At 40.2% G+C, this 17,673-nt stretch overlaps 1 protein-coding gene across 1 annotated transcript in view; it reads right to left on the reverse strand.

Annotated features, from left to right (window-relative positions):
- Positions 1–17,673, reverse strand: part of Cep112 (centrosomal protein 112) — a 436,808-nt gene that overhangs the window by 359,469 nt on the left and 59,666 nt on the right. Inside the window, 2 exon segments of the mRNA XM_032914210.1 lie at positions 13,551–13,628; positions 15,266–15,356. Of these exon segments, the coding sequence (XP_032770101.1) occupies positions 13,551–13,628; positions 15,266–15,356 (169 nt within the window).

Here is a 17,673-nt window from a genome sequence, read left to right on the forward strand (position 1 = left end):
ATTTTTTAATTACAATATAGGAAAACTCTCTACAGGAATGAAGGGAGCAGCTGTGGATTCGGCTTTCGACATCAAATCAGCTGTGCTTCAAGGTTCGATCTTATTAATATTTTAGGACTCAATGTTTGGGGCAAAGATGGGTCAGTGGTAAAGTAACCTGCAGCGAAACTTGGCAGCCTGAGTTCAGGCCCTGGGACCCACATGGCAGGAGAACCAACTCCCATACGTTGTCCTCTGACCTTCATAAACATGCACATGCACAGATATGCACACGAGCCCACACACAAATAGAGTAATTTTTAAGAACAATATTTCTCTACAGAAATAATACTGCATGTGAAGATTCAATTATTAGTTTACCGAAAATATTTCAACAATCACTTAACAGGCTTAAATAACATACATATACAAACACACCATCCAGTGACAAGGAGAAGGGAAAAAAATCAAATGAACAGAACACAAGCAGGAACTGGTGTTGTCTGCTGCCTGTGAGACAACTTAGACCTCAGCACAACGAGGAAAACATGCTCCATGTGTTGGTTCCTATGTGCTGAGAGCTCGTTTCCCGTTGTTTTAGACTGTTTAGGCTTGCTGCTGCTGCTGCTTTGACTTTTTTCCTTAGGGTAGATATGGGCTCACTGGTGGATCTTTGATTCTCAGTACCACTTAGGACACAGTATAGAACTTTCACCTGTGTTCACCATTCCTCTTTGGCTTTAGTTACCACTTTTATAAGGCTATTTTATGTTGATATTTATTGTATTTTTACTTTTATTCTCAGGTAAAAACATAAAAGGAAACTATTCTTTTGGTGGCAATTTCTCGTTTTGTTAAAATAGTCATTTACTGACAATATATTTACTTCCAATCAGATCAACTTTATGAATACTCCATAACCAAAAGTTGTATAACCATACTTCGCACTTTCAGAAATTGTCATCTCCTTTTTAAAACAAAGCATCAACTATTATAATTTTTCCAACCTCAAAACTAGTTTTCTTTTCCTGTTCTTTTTTTGTTCAATTTTATTTTTCTTGGATTTTTTTTTGTATTTACATTTCAAATGTTATCAGCTTTACCCCCTCCTCCACCCCCCCTCCCCCTGCTTCTATGAGGATGCTCCCATTCCCACCCACCCCCCCACTCCCACCTTAATGCCCTGGCATTCCCCTACATTGGAGAAACGAGCCTTCACAGGACCAAGGGCTTTTCCTCCTACTGATGCTGGACAATGCCATCCTCTGCTACATATCTAGCTGGAGTCATAGATCCTTCCATAGGTACTCATTGGTTGGTGGTTTAGTCCCTGGGAGCTCTGTGGGGTTGATACTGTTGTTCTTCCTATGGTGTTGCAAACCCCTTCAGCTTCTTCACTCTTTTCTCTAACTCCTCCATTGGGGTCCCCTTGTTCAGTCCAATGGTTAGCTGCAAGCATCTTCATCTGTATTAGTAGGGCTCTGGCAGAGCCTCTCAGGGGATACCCATATCTGGCTCCTCTCAGCAGGCAGTTCCTGTCATCAAGCAATAGCCACCAGTTGGGGCAGTCTCTGGATGACCCTTTCTTCAGTCTCTGCTCCACTTTGTCCCTATATTTCCTCCCATGAGTATGTTGTTTTCCCTCTAAAAAGGAATAAAGCATCCACATTTTGGTCTTCTTTCTTCTTGAGCTTCTTAGGTATTCCAAGGTTTTGGGCTAATATCCACTCATCAGTGAGTGCATACCATGTGTGTTCTTTTGTGACTGCATTACCTCACTTAGGATGATACTTTCTAGTTCTATCCATTTGCCTAAGGATTTCATGAAGTCATTGTTTTCACTGTTTTTAGTAGCTGAGTAGTACTCCATGGTGTAAATGTACCACATTTTCTGTATCCATTCCTCTGTTGAAGGGCATCTGGGTTGTTTCCAGTTTCTGGCTATTATAAATAAGACTGCTATGAACATGGTGGAGCACATGTCCTTGTTATATGTTGGGGCATCTTTTGGGTATATGCCCAGGAGAGGTATAGCTGGTTCCTCAGGTAGTTCAATGTCCAATTTTCTGAGGAACCTCAAGACTGATTTCCAGAGTGGCTGTACCAGCTTGCAATCCCACCAACAATGGAGGCGTGTTCCTCTTTCTCCGCATCCTTGCCAGCATCTGCTGTCACCTGAGTTTTTGATCTTAGCCATTCTGACTGGTGTGAAGTGAAATCTCAGGGTTGTTTTGATTTGCATTTCCCTGATGACTAAAGATGTTGAACATTTCTTTAGGTGCTTCTCAGCCATTGAGTATTCCTCAGTTGAGAATTCTTTATTTAGCTCTGTACCCCATTTTTTCAATAGGATTATTTGATTCTCTGGAGTCTAACTTCTTCAGTTCTTTGTATATTTTGGATATATTAGCCTTCAATCAGATGTAAGATTGGTAAAGGCCTTTTCCCAATCTGTTGGTTGCCGTCAAAACTAGTTTTCCTTTTGATGTTTTAAACTTTACTGACTTATGTGTGGGTGTGTATGCACACCCCACAGTGTGTGTGTGTGTGTGTGTGTGTGTGTGTGTGTGTGTGTGTGTGTGCACTCATGGGTGTATGTAAATCCAGAGGACATCTCTGAGAGTTGGTTCTCTCCTTCCATCATGAGGGTTCTGGAAATCAAACTCAGGGCTTGAAGCTTGACAAGTGCCTTTGCCCACAAAGTCATCTTCACAGCCCCTGTTTTGTTTTGCTCTGTCGTGTTTTGTTTTGTTTAAGGCAGCGTTACTCTATAGCTTAGACTAGCATGCAATCTTCCTGCCTCAGCTTCACAAATGCTAGGATTGCATGCTTGCCTGGCTATTTCTTGACTTCTTTCAAAAGATAACACAAACTGAATAATGATTTTTTTAAAAGGAAAAAGTCTATATGCGTAAACATAAATTCATTTTCTGAAAGGTTTCCAGGTTTGGGGACATGATAGTAAAAAAAAAAAAAAAAAAAAAACAGAAAGTACATGTGTAGGTCGTTTTTTTTGTTTTTTTTTTTTTTCTATACATAATAAAAAGGCAAGAGCATACTTCATGGCTGACTACTCATAAGCTTCAGAAAGAAAACATTTACCTAAGTTTTGTGAGTTACAACTTACTCCACAATTCTGGGAGTTTGAGCAAATCCATCCAATGGTGCTGTCTTACTTTGTTTCTACTGCTGTGATAAACACCGTGACCAAAAGCAACTTCTGGAGAGGTTTCCTCACCCTCACGGTGGCAATCCAAAATGAAGAAAGTCAGGGCAGGTGTAAGGCAGGCTATGGATTCAGGAACTGATGTAGAAACCATGGAGAACCTCTGCTTACTCGCTTGCTCTCACGGTTGGCTTAGTCTGCTTTCTGAACAACCCAGAACCATCTGCCCAGGGACGGCACTGTCTACAGGGGGCTAGGCCCATCCACTCAATCACTAATCAGTCAGCTGATGAAGGCATGCTCTCAGTTGATATGTCTTCCTCTTCAGTGACTACTGCTTGTGTCAAATTGACAAAACCAAAACCAAAACCAATCAGCACAGGTATAATCTTTAAACCCAAAGAGCTCGAACTTCTTAAAAGTTTGTATATACTGAAATCAAATTCTTCTTCAGCCTTTAAAATCTGAAAAGTACTGTTCTAGTCTGTAGCCTAGTAAGTTTCTTTGCTCTGCCATACAAATTCATCCCTTTTTGTACGACCTGCTATCAGTTCTTTGGACCACAGAGGGAAATTCCATCGTATGTATGCGGATGCCATCTGTTCATCCATTCTCCACTCTGAGGCATTTGGGGATATTTGCATTTTAGTCAATTATAAAATAAAGAGGAGGGGATTCTTTACAAATTTATGTATGCAGGTTGGTTTGAGCATACACATTAATCTTCCTTGCATGAAGCACGGGTGTGAAGTCCCTGGATTTGGAAAGTGTCCAGCTTTAGAAAGCACTACTCCGCATTCAGCAGAAAAGCACGTGCTCCTGTTGCTCCTCTTCCTCCTCAGCATTCAGCACCTTCCACTGTTTGCTAAATCTAACATCTAACAGACAGCCGCTCGTTATATCTCTTTGTAGCATCCTTGCCTTTCTGTTAGATTTTCTTAGCAAGCATTCTTCACATATTTTGTATCAAAGTATTTATTAAATATGAGCTCTCCATATTATTTCCTATCATTTTTGATACTAACACTGGCCACACAACATAATTTGGAATGTGATGTTTTTGTCTGTTGAAAAGACTGTGAACATTGTTATTTCTCCCTTAACTGCTTCATTATTTGCATCAGATAAGCCATCTAGGACTGGAGTTTTACTAGTGGAAGATTTTTAGCTACAAGTTCATTGCCTTTAATAGCTGTAGAACTATTCAAAAATTTTTTGGTGAGTTTGGGTTGCTGAAGGACTCGCCCCTTTTATCTACAGTCAAATTTATGCCCACAGGGTTATCTGCAGTAATTCCTTACTTGACTTTGAACATCTGTAGGTTCTGTAGTCTATCTCCCTTTTCAGTACTAATATTGGCAAGCTTATTATTTTGTGGTCGTTATTCTTAGCTTGGTTAAATGCTTGTTGAGTTTATTCATCATTTAAAGATCCAGCTGTTAGTTTCATTTATTTCTTCTAATGTTTTTGTGTTCGACTTCACATGTTTCTATTTTAATCCATTCTATTTCCTTCATCTGCTGGCTCTGGGTTAACTTGCCCTCTTTGCTCTAGTTTCTTTAGACAGTTTAATGACTTAGTACTTTGTTCTGTGTTCTCATTCTGCTTTTATGATTTTTTTCTTTCAATATTTTTACAGCAATGTGTCTATGCATGAATAATCTTTGCATTTGGACTTAATAGAAAGTCACTAGATATTATGAATGTTATGTCTTGTATGTTTTCTTGAGAAGCATATATTTTACAATATAACAACTACAGATGCCAATTCCTCTGTCCAGAAGTACTTGCTGTTACTTACCTGCTTAATTAGTTAGTAGCTTAGTCAGACTATGTGTGTAATTTATTTCCCTCACATTGTAAAGACTTGGTGTCACTCTTCAGTAGGTCATGCACATAACTGTCTTTGGATGACAATGATTTTATTTGAGTATTTCCATTCTTTGTTTCTGTTAACTGTAGATCTACTTCAGTTTACCATCAAAACCCCCATTGTTTTCTTAAGCCTGCTTAGGCTTGATCTTCTCTATACTGTTTTTGGTACACTGAGTCCTTGATGAGAACTGATCTCGAGCTCTGGCCTGCTTGGCCCCTGAACTAGACTTGGACCATTATATGAGCACTGTTGCATTAGACTGGTACCATTATATGGTACCTCTGTTGTTCTCAGCTTGCCTCCCTTGGTATGATATCAGCCCTCTGAATGGGAGCTGAGTAAAGAAAGGCAGCCTGTACCCCATCCCTCAGCTACATTTACCAGAAGCTTACTCTTTTAACTCAGACTTTGAAGGGCTACAAAATGCTGACAGAATGCCATTCCCTCGGACATGCAGTAGCTCCTGATTGGAAATTGAAGTAAGAGAGAGAACTCCTGTCTTCTTGGTCACACCTAGTAAGGATGGCACTTTCATAAAGCTGAGCTGGAGGGACCAGGGAGAAATAAAGTCATGGCCCAAGTGCCACAGAGTTTTGTTGTTTCTAATAAGCTATATTGGTTTTCTTGATTAAGTATACAATCATTCACTCTGTGTCCTTAGAATGATCTCCAGAGAGTCTTAACATTTTTATCAATTGTGTTTGCTTAGCTAGAGAGCATGTCTGTATAGCTCCTAATGCTGCTAATTCAAGGGATAAGACTCCTCTACCCTTTTCTCTGTCCTTAGTATTCCATGCTGTAAAATTTCCATCAAGATCTACTTTAGTTCAATTACAAAAATTCTGCAGTCTTTTTAAATTAAAATGTTTTCCAATTACTTCTGGATTATTCAGGAATATGCTGTTTAATTGTCAAATATTTGTGGAATTTCCAAATATGCTGTTGTTTCTAAGACATAATACAATACAGCACAGGTCGGCTTCAAACTCATAATCAAGCTAAGAATGATCTTGAACTCTTAGCCCTGGAGTGCTGGCACTGTAGGCATGCACTACCACACATAGTTTTTTTTTTTTTTTTTTTTTTTTTTTTTTTTTTTTTTTTTTGGGTTGGGGGACCCACCCAGGGCCTTGTGCTTCCTAGGTAAGCGCTCTACCACTGAGCTAAATCCCCAGCCCCGAATGAGCATTTATTCTTTTTTTTTTTTTTTTTTTTTTTTTTGGTTTTTTTTTTTCCGGAGCTGGGGACCGAACTCAGGGCCTTGCGCTTCCTAGGTAAGCGCTCTACCACTGAGCTAAATCCCCAGCCCCCACACATAGTTTTATACTTTGCTAATAATTATGCCCAGCTGTGCCTAAGAAGATGATAGTCCTCTCTGCTCTCTCAATTTCCAATCAAGCTATGTGGATGCTGTCAAGAACCCTGGCCACTACATGGTCCTAGCCCATTTCATTACTTTTACAGGTCTCTAGTTTGATTTCTTTATCTGAGAGGTTATAATTACGATCATTATAGTTAGGTTGTAAGACTCAAAATGTTGAGGAAGGTGGTATGGTTTTCAGTGGACAACTGCCAGGTGTTAGAGCTACTCATAAATTCCATCGCCCCTTCTGTGGAAGACAGTGCTGATATCAATTCTATTGTCTATGTCACTACAAAGCTATCATGGAGGTATCATCCAGGGATAGAGAAATAGATTGCATTGTAATTCAAGTCTCTAAAATTTCGCTGTGAGTGTTCTGAGTGTGTTCTTAATAAAGATGCCTTAGAGTAAGGCCAAGTCTTGTTTTATATGAAGAATTCTCTCCTCCCCTCTTTCCCAGACACCCCACACATTAGCACTGAGCATTTCTTTCTCAGTCCCACAGGACAGAATGCTGAGATCCCTCAAACTTCGTGTCACCTAGAGTATCATATAGCTCCATTGACTGAGGACTCTCAAAGAGAAAATACAAGGGAAATAGATATAACCTGCATCAGAAAATTCTTTGTGTAACACAGGCGTCTTGCCCAGGTTACACTGACACACAGGCCCAATCTGCTGCCACTGGGACACAACACTGTTTTCAATTGGGCTAGACGAGGAATAGGGCAAGAAAAAGAAAGAAAGAAAGAAAGAAAGAAAGAAAGAAAGAAAGAAAGAAAGAAAGAAAGAAAGAGAGAGAGAGAGAGAGGAGGGAGGGAGGGAGGGAGGGAGGAAGGAGGGGAAGGAGGAAGAAAAGAAAGGAAGCAAGGAGGAAGGAAGGAAGCAAGCAAGCATTGTTACTGGCTCTCCCAGTCTCTTTTCTAGAACTCTAGCCAAAAAAGATAAGTTCCTCTGTGGAATTTTACAACCTTGGCCTGCCACAAAATCCCCCATTTTGCCTACCCTGGAGTCAGAGAAAAAAACAATTCTACTGACTGACACCTGGGCCCGCTAGCAGCCACCCCTGTAGTGCTGCCCCAGCCTCCCTGGGACCCTCTCCCAGCAGCCAGCTTTGTTGACTTTTCAGCATCCTAGCTGGGTGCTCTCCACAGTCTGTTCAGAGCTTTCAATTACAGGACCTAGGCTCTAGAGGTTTATATCATTGTGGAATGAAACGGAAGTTTATACTCACTTTTAATTTCTCAAATAAAACTTTTAAGACAGTTTCACATCCTAAATGTAGGCTTGAAAAGTACTATAAATACTTTCATGGCTGTGTTTGCTTTTATGAGTAATAATTAATATAAAAATTAGAAAACCTAAAATGTTAAGAAAACAATAATTCATATTTTTCCACACAGAAATTATCTTAATATTCTGAGTACATATTTCCTGACAGTTTTAAACATTCAGAGAATTTATCTTACTAAAATGTTAAAATTTTGCATAAATGCCCCTAAAACTCTCATTAGAATGACTTGTCCTCCTCACAAAATCTGATAGATTTACTCATTCGGGGAACATCTCAGAAAAAGAGAACTCTAATATGTTAACATATTCATCTTGATCTTGCCCCAAGATTCATCTGTAAGACTCGAAAAAAGCCCTCTGAGCCCTATGTTTGGGAGGTCCCACTCACAGAGACACAGAGATGGAGATCGATGCAATAAGCAAGAGGTTTAATGATCCAGTGCACTGAGGTGACCCTGTACTTGGGACAGAGGTGACCCAGAAGAACAAAGGCCCACACCCTTTAAACTGTTTCAGGTATAGGCTTTAGGTTACAGCATGAGTTGGTTATTTCTCATTGGTGGGGCCTATTACCTTTAGAATTCATTGGTGGCTGCCTATTGTCCTTTGAATCCATTGGAGGCCCTTGGTGGGGTAATATCTTTGGCACACAGAGGGGGTGGTGAAGGATCCCTGCTAAGGCGGTTAGCTCATTTCCTGGAACAGGGTGTAATCCTAAATTCTGCCTGGTGTTAGCCTAAGGCAGCCTTTGTCCTTAAGTTTGAATCTTACATATCCATAAGATAGAAGCAGGTTTCTAACATAATTGGGAAAAAATCGAATTGCCCAAATAAAGCTGTATGAGGTAAGTGAGCTGACATGGTCCTTGGTGAACACCAGCCCAACTCACGGAACTCTAGGAACCAATGCCAGCACTGCCTTTCTCAGTCCCTTCTGTGAGATTGCTGGAGGGGACTTATAGAACAGAGCCTGAAAGAAATGGGAGAAAACAGGGAAAAGAACAACAGAACTCTGAATATTCACTCAATCAAATATTATCAGCTCAATCCCAATGTGAACATAACTAAAATTTTAAGATGGAAACTGATCTTCCCATGAAGAATTATTTTTCTTTTAAATTAACAGTAATAACCACAATTTTCCTGCTGCAACTCAAATGCTTTATGGGAAGGAGTGAGGAGTGCCTACTCCTTCACATTATGACAGTGACTGCCATTGGGTGTTAAGGTTACTCCACTTAGAAAAGAAAATGCACAGAAACATTCCAGAAACCCATAAGACAGCGTTTATTGGTGCTGGGAAGATGGTTCGGCAGTTGAGAGCACTAGCTGCTCTTGCAGAGGACCGGGTGGAGTTCCCAGCACTGGCACGGCAGCTCCCAACCGTCTGTACCAAGGAAGCGGCTGGCTTTATCTCACTCTAACTCTGTTCCTACATCTGGTTTATTTGGATGCTGCTGCTCTGTGGCAATCGATGAAACACTTAAGAATTCAAGCCTAATTTAAAGAATCAGCATCAACCTCAACAAGGATTTTCATAAAACAAATGATGAAGTATAAAAATAAGTTAAAGATCTGGGCAAAAATTTAACAACAAGAACAAAAAATCAGAAAGGAGATATGAACCCTGAAAGGAAAACGTAGACATAGAAGGGTCAATATAAAATCAAACTCCGGAGAGAGCATCACCAATATACTGACCAGGAAGAAGAAAGAATGCCCAGAAGTTAAGATAAGGTTATCGAAACAGTTTGTTCACATAATAATAAAAAAGAGAAAAACTAAGCAATCACAAGCAAGACTGAACAAAACTGAAGGTTAAAAGGTGAAATATTTTTAAAATGAAAGTTAAAACTCTTATTACTACTTCTTTTAAAAATCTCTTCTTGAAGTGCATACTACAAAAAAATTAATTTATGCCTCGTAAAAGAGAGTATATTTTGAGGGAAAGAAAATGTGCTTAACAAATTCTAGAATATTCAAATTCTAGAATATCAACTGCGTCAGAAGGAAGCCCTGGCAGTGGTGCAGCACCATAGAGAATGTACCCTCACTCACAGCACTGACCAACTCTAGGGGACAGAGAAAACAAAACCAAGCAGGCATTCACAGACGAACCTGAAATCAAAACAAACCCAAGCTTTCCACTAAACTCAACAGTTCACGCCATTTGATCAAGAAATACAGGTCAGCCTGGTTAATATATGTGCATTATAAGTCTATAAGAAAGTATGGTCTTTCCGTTTTATATAATGTGTAAATCTGTCAAATAACAAAACAGTAAAATACATTCTCAAGCAAGACTAGTTTTAAAGCATTACATCAAAATATTTTAGATATCTTAAATTTTTCTTTTATGAAATACTGAATCCTCTTAATAGTGAAATAACCAGGAAAAAGCACTAAGTAATGTACATCCGAAGCTCCAAGTAACTCCGGGCGAAGGCAAGTTTAAAGGAAAAGCGCCAGGGCTCACTGTCCTCTTTGCTGTTGGTCCTGGCAGAGGCCTCTGTCCTTCTGTGGGGCGGGTTTCCTGTGCTCTGCTCCCATGCAGGCAACAGGACTCCTCCAACAGCAACAACCCCTTCACAGAGGAGATGCTTTCCTTGGGCTTCCTCTTTGCCTGCCCTGCCCGCCAATCGACTCCTCTTCTCTCTGTGACGAGCCTACTCCTCAAGTGAGCAGGAGACCTGCATTCCTTCCACTTCCTATCCAGTTCCCCCTCCTAACTGTTCACTCCATCACCCAGACACCCTCCGCTCTCCTCTCCGGAAACTACAACTGTTCTTTCATTTTGGCAACACCTCCAATACAGTGAGTCCAAAACATGCCTGCAGCCTTGAATTTCATGAGCTCCAAGTCTCTAATAATGCAATTAATCCTACCATCTCTTTGAACTCCACCAGTCTAAAATAAAATTAAGTTTTAAAATAAGTCCCTCTATCTGACAGTCAATTAACCTACCAAGCCAATGTTTCCATTGCTCAGAAGCAGCCCTTCAGTTACTCACTAGTTCTGCTGTCAGTCAGTCACTGGGCATCCTTTATTCTTTTGTTATTATTTGTCCTCGCTGTCTTTTCTAATAGCAACCACACTAACGCAGGCTGCACTATCCACACCTAACGGACAAGCGATCTGCTCTAGCAAGTCCTCCATAATGCCATTAACTACATTCGCCTATAGCATCTCATAAAGACTAGGATGAGCGACAAGGAACAGCTCAGTGGCTGGTTGAAACTGGCACAAGCCTTCTGAATGACACCAAGTTTTAATGTAAGCAACAGAATGTGAATACAACAATTCTGGTCCAGAACTCACATTGGCAACAAACTGAGAGGAACTTAGCTGTCCAGAAAAAGCAGAATACTTCAATTTTGGACTACATATGCAAAAGAAAAATAAATTTATATAAAATCAAAAGCCATAAGTCATACAGAATTCATAATATATTCCAATTTTATTTAAATTTTAAATGTTATAAAATCATATAGAAGAAAATATCATCAGGTCAAATATCTCTTACGTAATAGGTACAGACTCAGAAGTGTTCAAATTTGGAATATTTGCAAAACCTTGACCAACAGAGTACACCTAATCCTACAATCAAAATTCCAAACTGTTCACTGAAACACTGAGTGCTAACAATGCTTCAAGATTTTATTTAGAGACCATTTATTCTTTATATTTTCAGATAGATTTCAGAGCCTCACCCATGTAACAATGTTAATCTTTGTGTTAACATTTTGAGATTTTATTCCTCTGATTTTCATAATTGTAACATTAATTTTCTTATTCTTACAGTACCAAGATATAAATTCTTAAATGGCAAAAAGCATAATGAAAATCATTTGAAATACCTTTTAATGTCCACAAAACAAATGAACTGCATATATGAACAATAGAACTTGGAGAGAGAGAAAACTCCCAGGTCTCACGATAGCTACTACCAGAGAATGAAGTTACCCAGCAGTGTGGCAGAACACACCTTCATCTCACCACAGACATGTACAGGCAGAAGGACTCCCCACAAGTAGAGTGTAAGACCAGCCTGGTCCACATAATGAGTTCTAGACCAACCAAAGCTCCGTGAGACTCTGTCTCACAAAGCAAATGAAAACAGCGAAATGCTCAGCTGAGCAGCAAACACAATCCAGCCCTCGAACCCTAACTACTGCTTAGAAACATAAGCTCACATGACCAGTGCGGTTCACGTACACTAGCAGCCTTCTGTCATAGCTACTGTTGCCTTCCATTCCTCCTGCCCACCTGTCCGAACACTCCCCTGTGAGAAGGGCCCCTGGGAAAAAGCTCTGACACCATCTGTTTCCCAGGTACACCCCGGGATGACCATAAGTCACAGTAGTCCAGAGCCCCTGGTTTACAGGGGGCTTTTCTAAACGTCATTTGAGCAGCTCTGCACGGCCTCGCACCGCAGACCTGCCTCTTCGCGGACTTGAAGCTGCACTACTCCGTACCCACAGAGCTGCCAAGATCTCCAGCTTGCCTCGCCTGTCTGTGCTGAGCTCCTTTTCCCTCTCTGACTCCAACTGACTGATCATCCTTACAGTCCTTCGGTGTCCATTTTTAAATTCTTTTATCTACTAGACCAAGAGTCTGGAAAAGAAATCTATGTCCTTAGTGGCATTTGTACATGAAAATATCTGCCTATCATGGCTACTCATTCATGAAGCTTTCTTGAGGTTCGTTTGTTTGTTTTAATCTGAATGACTTTCTTCATGTTCTTACCCCTTTTCCCCCTCCACTACTGCACATTCACAAGCCATATAATATCATGAAAAGTGAAACACTTGTAAAATGATGATTCCATATTATTATAGCACTGAAAAATTACCATAGAAGTAATATCATAGACATCCTAATTGTTCATTTGCCTCTTTAGGAAAAAACAGAATGAAGTTTATTTATTTATTTTAAATAAAGCTGTGCTATTGTGCCAAAAATACTCTCTTGTTTGATTGCACCTTTTGGTTAGGTCATGAGGGTGACACACAGAGATTGGCCTAGGCTATCTGGGCTGGTTAAGTATGTCCATTTTTGATGTCCACACAATGAGGAAATCACCTAACAACGCCTCACAGAACACAGGATGCACCCCTCACAGAACACAGGATGCCCCTCACAGAACACAGGATGCACCCCTCACAGAACACAGGATGTGCCCACAGGATGTGCCCCTCACAGAACACAGGATATGCCCACAGGATGCGCCCCTCACAGAACACAGGATGTGCCCACAGGATGCGCCCATCACAGAACACAGGATGTGCCCACAGGATGCAGGATGTGCCCACAGGATGCGCCCCTCACAGAACACAGGATGTGCCCACAGGATGCGCCCCTCACAGAACACAGGATGTGCCCACAGGATGCGCCCCTCACAGAACACAGGATGTGCCCACAGGATGCGCCCCTCACAGAACACAGGATGTGCCCACAGGATGCGCCCCTCACAGAACACAGGATGAGCCCACAGGATGCGCCCACAGGATGTGCCCCTCACAGAACACAGGATGCGCCCTTGTTACTGACATGCGAGCCTACTGTGCTCCCACATTGCTGACTTTGGTAGATTGTGATATATCACATCAATTATTATTTAGCCATTGTATGTGCCTGACTGATTTTATCAACAAGAATGTTAGCTCACCACAGACAGGGACCGTTTTACATTTTGTTGGAATGTTTTCTTATTTAAAGTAATTCTTTCTCATACTTAAAGTTCTTTCAGGGCCATAACAAGAATAAATGTTTAATATGCAATATTCACTGAATAGAATTGTTACTTAATATATTTTCTACATACAATATGATTCTACAACATCAACATGCATATAAAATAAATACTGGTTTTACCCCAAGATTCCAACTGTTCAAGCGAACTTCAATGTCACTGTCATCCAAAGAAATAGGAGACTTTTCTGGATGAACTTCCTGAAATACAAAATAAAAAATGGAGAAAATGAGGAAGCAATGGAAAAAACAAAGGAGGAAAGGAAGAGTAAAAGGGGGGAAGTAGGAGGAAGAAGAGAAAACAACAGAAAATGTAAGTCATTGGAAGTCATGACAGCTGTGTGCACTTGCTGGGTACCGGCACCGCCCTCAGAGGAGAGCATCGCGTTACAACTGAGCTACAGTCGTCACTCTAACCAATGACGTTCGTTATAGAGGCTACGGCAATGAGACGCCTTAACAATATGTTCACAAAGTAACTAGATTTCAAAACAATCAAAAGAATATTTTGAAAATTAATCCAGACTTTTCTCTTTAAGTTTTTCTACAAGAAGCTGCAACTATGGTGTACCACAGGAGCTTGAAAGCAGGGAGGGGACATGAAAAGATGAATTATTTACTCTCCTTAAAATTAGTTAACAGGAAAGTTTTGTGTTGATGTCCAAGAAGCTCTTTGTTCTTAAATTCATTCTCATTCATACACTGTATAAAAAGAGAAATAAACTCAGGACTCACATCATAAAAATGCAATTATGGTAACTCTTTACTTTCCTCCTGCATAATTCATAGTGTTCCACATTTATCAACCAAATTAAAGCTAATCAATTAAAGATAGCCTATGAGCTATGCAGAGAAATAACTAACAGTCTTGAAGTTCTAGGTCAAGCTGCACAAAAAACAACTGTCTTACAGACCTGCAGTCTCTTCTGAGATGGGCTCTGTTGACAGAACAGGCCTGTGCTTTTGAAGAATCTTGGTGCTGAACACTGGGTGGAACCACCTATGATTATTTACACTGAAACACAGTTCCCCATAGTCTACTGACTTTCCCTAGTTTCTTATCAACAAAATGTAAGAAGTTTCTATTATTTCTAACCTTAATAATTGTGATGACTTCACTGGTGGTCATCCCTTATGGTTGACTTATTTCTGAACACATGGTCTCCCTTGGAACTCAAAAGTTACACACCCCGAGGCAGCCAACATTAGGTAATAATGACTGCACATAAGGACACTTCTCCCTTACGCAGCTTCTTCAAATCAGGCTACACACAGCACACTGATACAAACAGCATTTTATCTGAATATATACATTGGTTATCTTTATTTAAAAAGCAGCATTTCCTCCAACAGCATAAATTAATCCACCTTTTAATTGTATGATCACTGGGGTTCTAATCTCTCAATTAATATACTGAGTGAAGAGACTAAATAAGGAACAACAGGATGTTTCCGAGTTACTCTTTGACATCCAGGAGAAATGATCGGCATCAGAGCAAGCAGAATCACACCATTCTTTTTGACATCCATAAGATTTGACATCCAAAACCTTCACACTTGTTTGTTTGTTTGTTTGTTTGTTTGTTTGTGTTAAGATAAGGTTTCTCTGTATAGCTCTGGCTATCCTAGAACTTGCTCTATAGACCAGGCTGACCTCAAACTCAGAGATCCACCTGCCACTGACTCCCGAGTGTTGGGATTAAAGGCATTTGCCGCCGCCACCACACAACCTTGCACTTCATTTTTTAACTTCAGACTTTTATATACTAATTGGAACTTTAACAAATGGTGGGATTCTTTTTAAAACAAAGAAAAACAGAAGTAAAACCTAGTCTTACACAGATCTTTGAAGTAATGTGTTGTCTGTCTTCTCTATCAGTTGGACTCACAGAATGGGACCTCATTCGGAGCTTTCCAGTGTACTGTTCTCTATTAAAGAGACCAAAAGAGTAACAGTCAAACTGTGAAAAATCAAAGGACAAAAAATACCCAAATCTAGGATTACCTACTTTCTTCCTTGACATGAGAGTTCATAGCAATTATGATTCACTCAACAGAAAAAAAAAGTCATGTAAATAAATAAGTAAATAAATAAATAAGCATTTGTACTTTCACACCTTATTTCATTTACATTAAATCGTAAGTAAAATGCCACATAAAGATTATATACTTCCTTACAAACAAATGCTGTTTTCAAGTGGGACTTAACCACATATATTTAAATACTTTCTCTTCCTTTCCCTTTTTCCCAGTGTTAAGAGAAAATAAAGTATACATTCTTAAAGAAACACTGTCTTGTCCTCAACAAGTTTTGTTACATTCAAGATGAAAACTTAGAATATATAAAATAACAAAACTTCCTAACTGCTTAAAGTTTCAATTATTTTGAAACTAAGAATTCTCAGGACACAGAAGCTGTTGATTTAAAAATAAATCATGCTAATTCAGGTAAAATGCCTTAAGTCTGGGAACTAGGGAGATGGCTCAGCAGTTAAGAAATCTGTCTTCTGAGGCAAAGATTAAAACAGACACAGAAGGAACACCCATTCAGAGCCTGCCCCACATGTGGCCCATACATCTACAGCCATCCAATTAGACAAGATGGATGAAGCAAAGAAGTGCAGGCCGACAGGAGCCAGATGTAGATCTCTCCTGAGAGACATAGCCAGAATACAGCAAATACAGAGGCGAATGCCAGCAGCAAACCACTGAACTGAGAATAGGACCCCCGTTGAAGGAATCAGAGAAAGAACTGGAAGAGCTTGAAGGGGCTCGAGACCCCATATGTACAACAATGCCAAGCAACCAGAGCTTCCAGGGACTAAGCCACTACCTAAAGACTATACATGGACTATACCCTGGACTCTGACCTTATAGGTAGCAATGAATATCCTAGTAAGAGCACCAGTGGAAGGAGAAGCCCTGGGTCCTGCTAAGACTGAACCCCCAGTGAACTAGATTGTTGGGGGGAGGGCGGCAATGGGGGGAGGATGGGGAGGGGAACACCCATAAAGAAGGGGAGGGGTGGGATTAGGGGGATGTTTGCCCGGAAACCGGGAAAGGGAATAACACTCGAAATGTAAATAAGAAATACTCAAGTTAATAAAAAAAGAAAAAACAGAAAAAAGAAATCTGTCTTCTATTCCAAGTTCAATTCCCAGAACCCACATAGGAATAATTCCAGTTCCAAGGAATCTGCTGCTTTCCGCTGGCCTCCATGGACACCAGGCTACACACTTGCTACACAGACATGCATGCAGGCAAAACACGCAAACACATCAAATTTTAAAATTTAAACGTAAGTCTAAAAAAGAGAAAATCTTCGACTAGATGTTAGCAAAAAGGCTCCTCTCTAGTATAAAACATCCTATAAAAGACTACTCTCTAAAACTCCAAGTTAGCCCAGTCTCTCACACATGCTTTGACACCTACACTCCAAGCAATGGCTGTGATGAGAGTTAAGGGAATGGACCAGTAAGCTACACACGCTACCAGTCTTGGTTTTGCAGCTACTATTACCCCATCTAAACACATTCTGAAACTATTAAATAGAAAAGTCAAGAAATAAACAATGCATTAAATATTATCACCAGTCTGGGCCTACAGAAAAATAGTATACACACAGCTGAATACACTCAGAGTTTCTCAAAACTTACTTCCCAAAGGTGAGTCGGGAGACCTCTATATATTGAGTTTAAATCACTAACATTCAACCATAAACTATATCAGAATTTCTTTCCTTCACAAACCTCAAGTCATAAGAACACCTGAAAGGGACAGAAGGGACAGCTCAGCAGAAAAGACCCCCCACTGCAAGCGCTGCCTGAGTCTGAGCCCCTGACCTACACAGATGGACAGAGACCCCGTTCCACACGTTTCTCCTCTAGCTTCTATCATGTAGCACACATACCCTCACACACACACACACACACACACACACACACACACACACACACACACTACATAAATAAATAAGGCGAAGTTTACAATGAATACCCAAAAAGGCAAACAAACTACAAGATCAAAAAGACAGTGCTAAAGCAATGTAGGGTTTGGGATGGGAACACTGACAGCATAGCATCCTGTGGGTTGGCTACTGAGCGATGCTGGATGTCTGCCCACGCTGTTCTGAAGAAAGCTACTTATTTTGTATATGCCTGTAAGCTTCCAGCTGTGCAAATAGTTAAAAGAAAATGATAAAAATGGGCAAGCAAGATGTTGAGAATAACTTCATTAGTCAACATGC

Source organism: Rattus rattus, chromosome 9 (assembly GCF_011064425.1).
Source record: "Rattus rattus isolate New Zealand chromosome 9, Rrattus_CSIRO_v1, whole genome shotgun sequence".
In the NCBI taxonomy this organism is placed as follows: domain Eukaryota; kingdom Metazoa; phylum Chordata; class Mammalia; order Rodentia; family Muridae; genus Rattus; species Rattus rattus.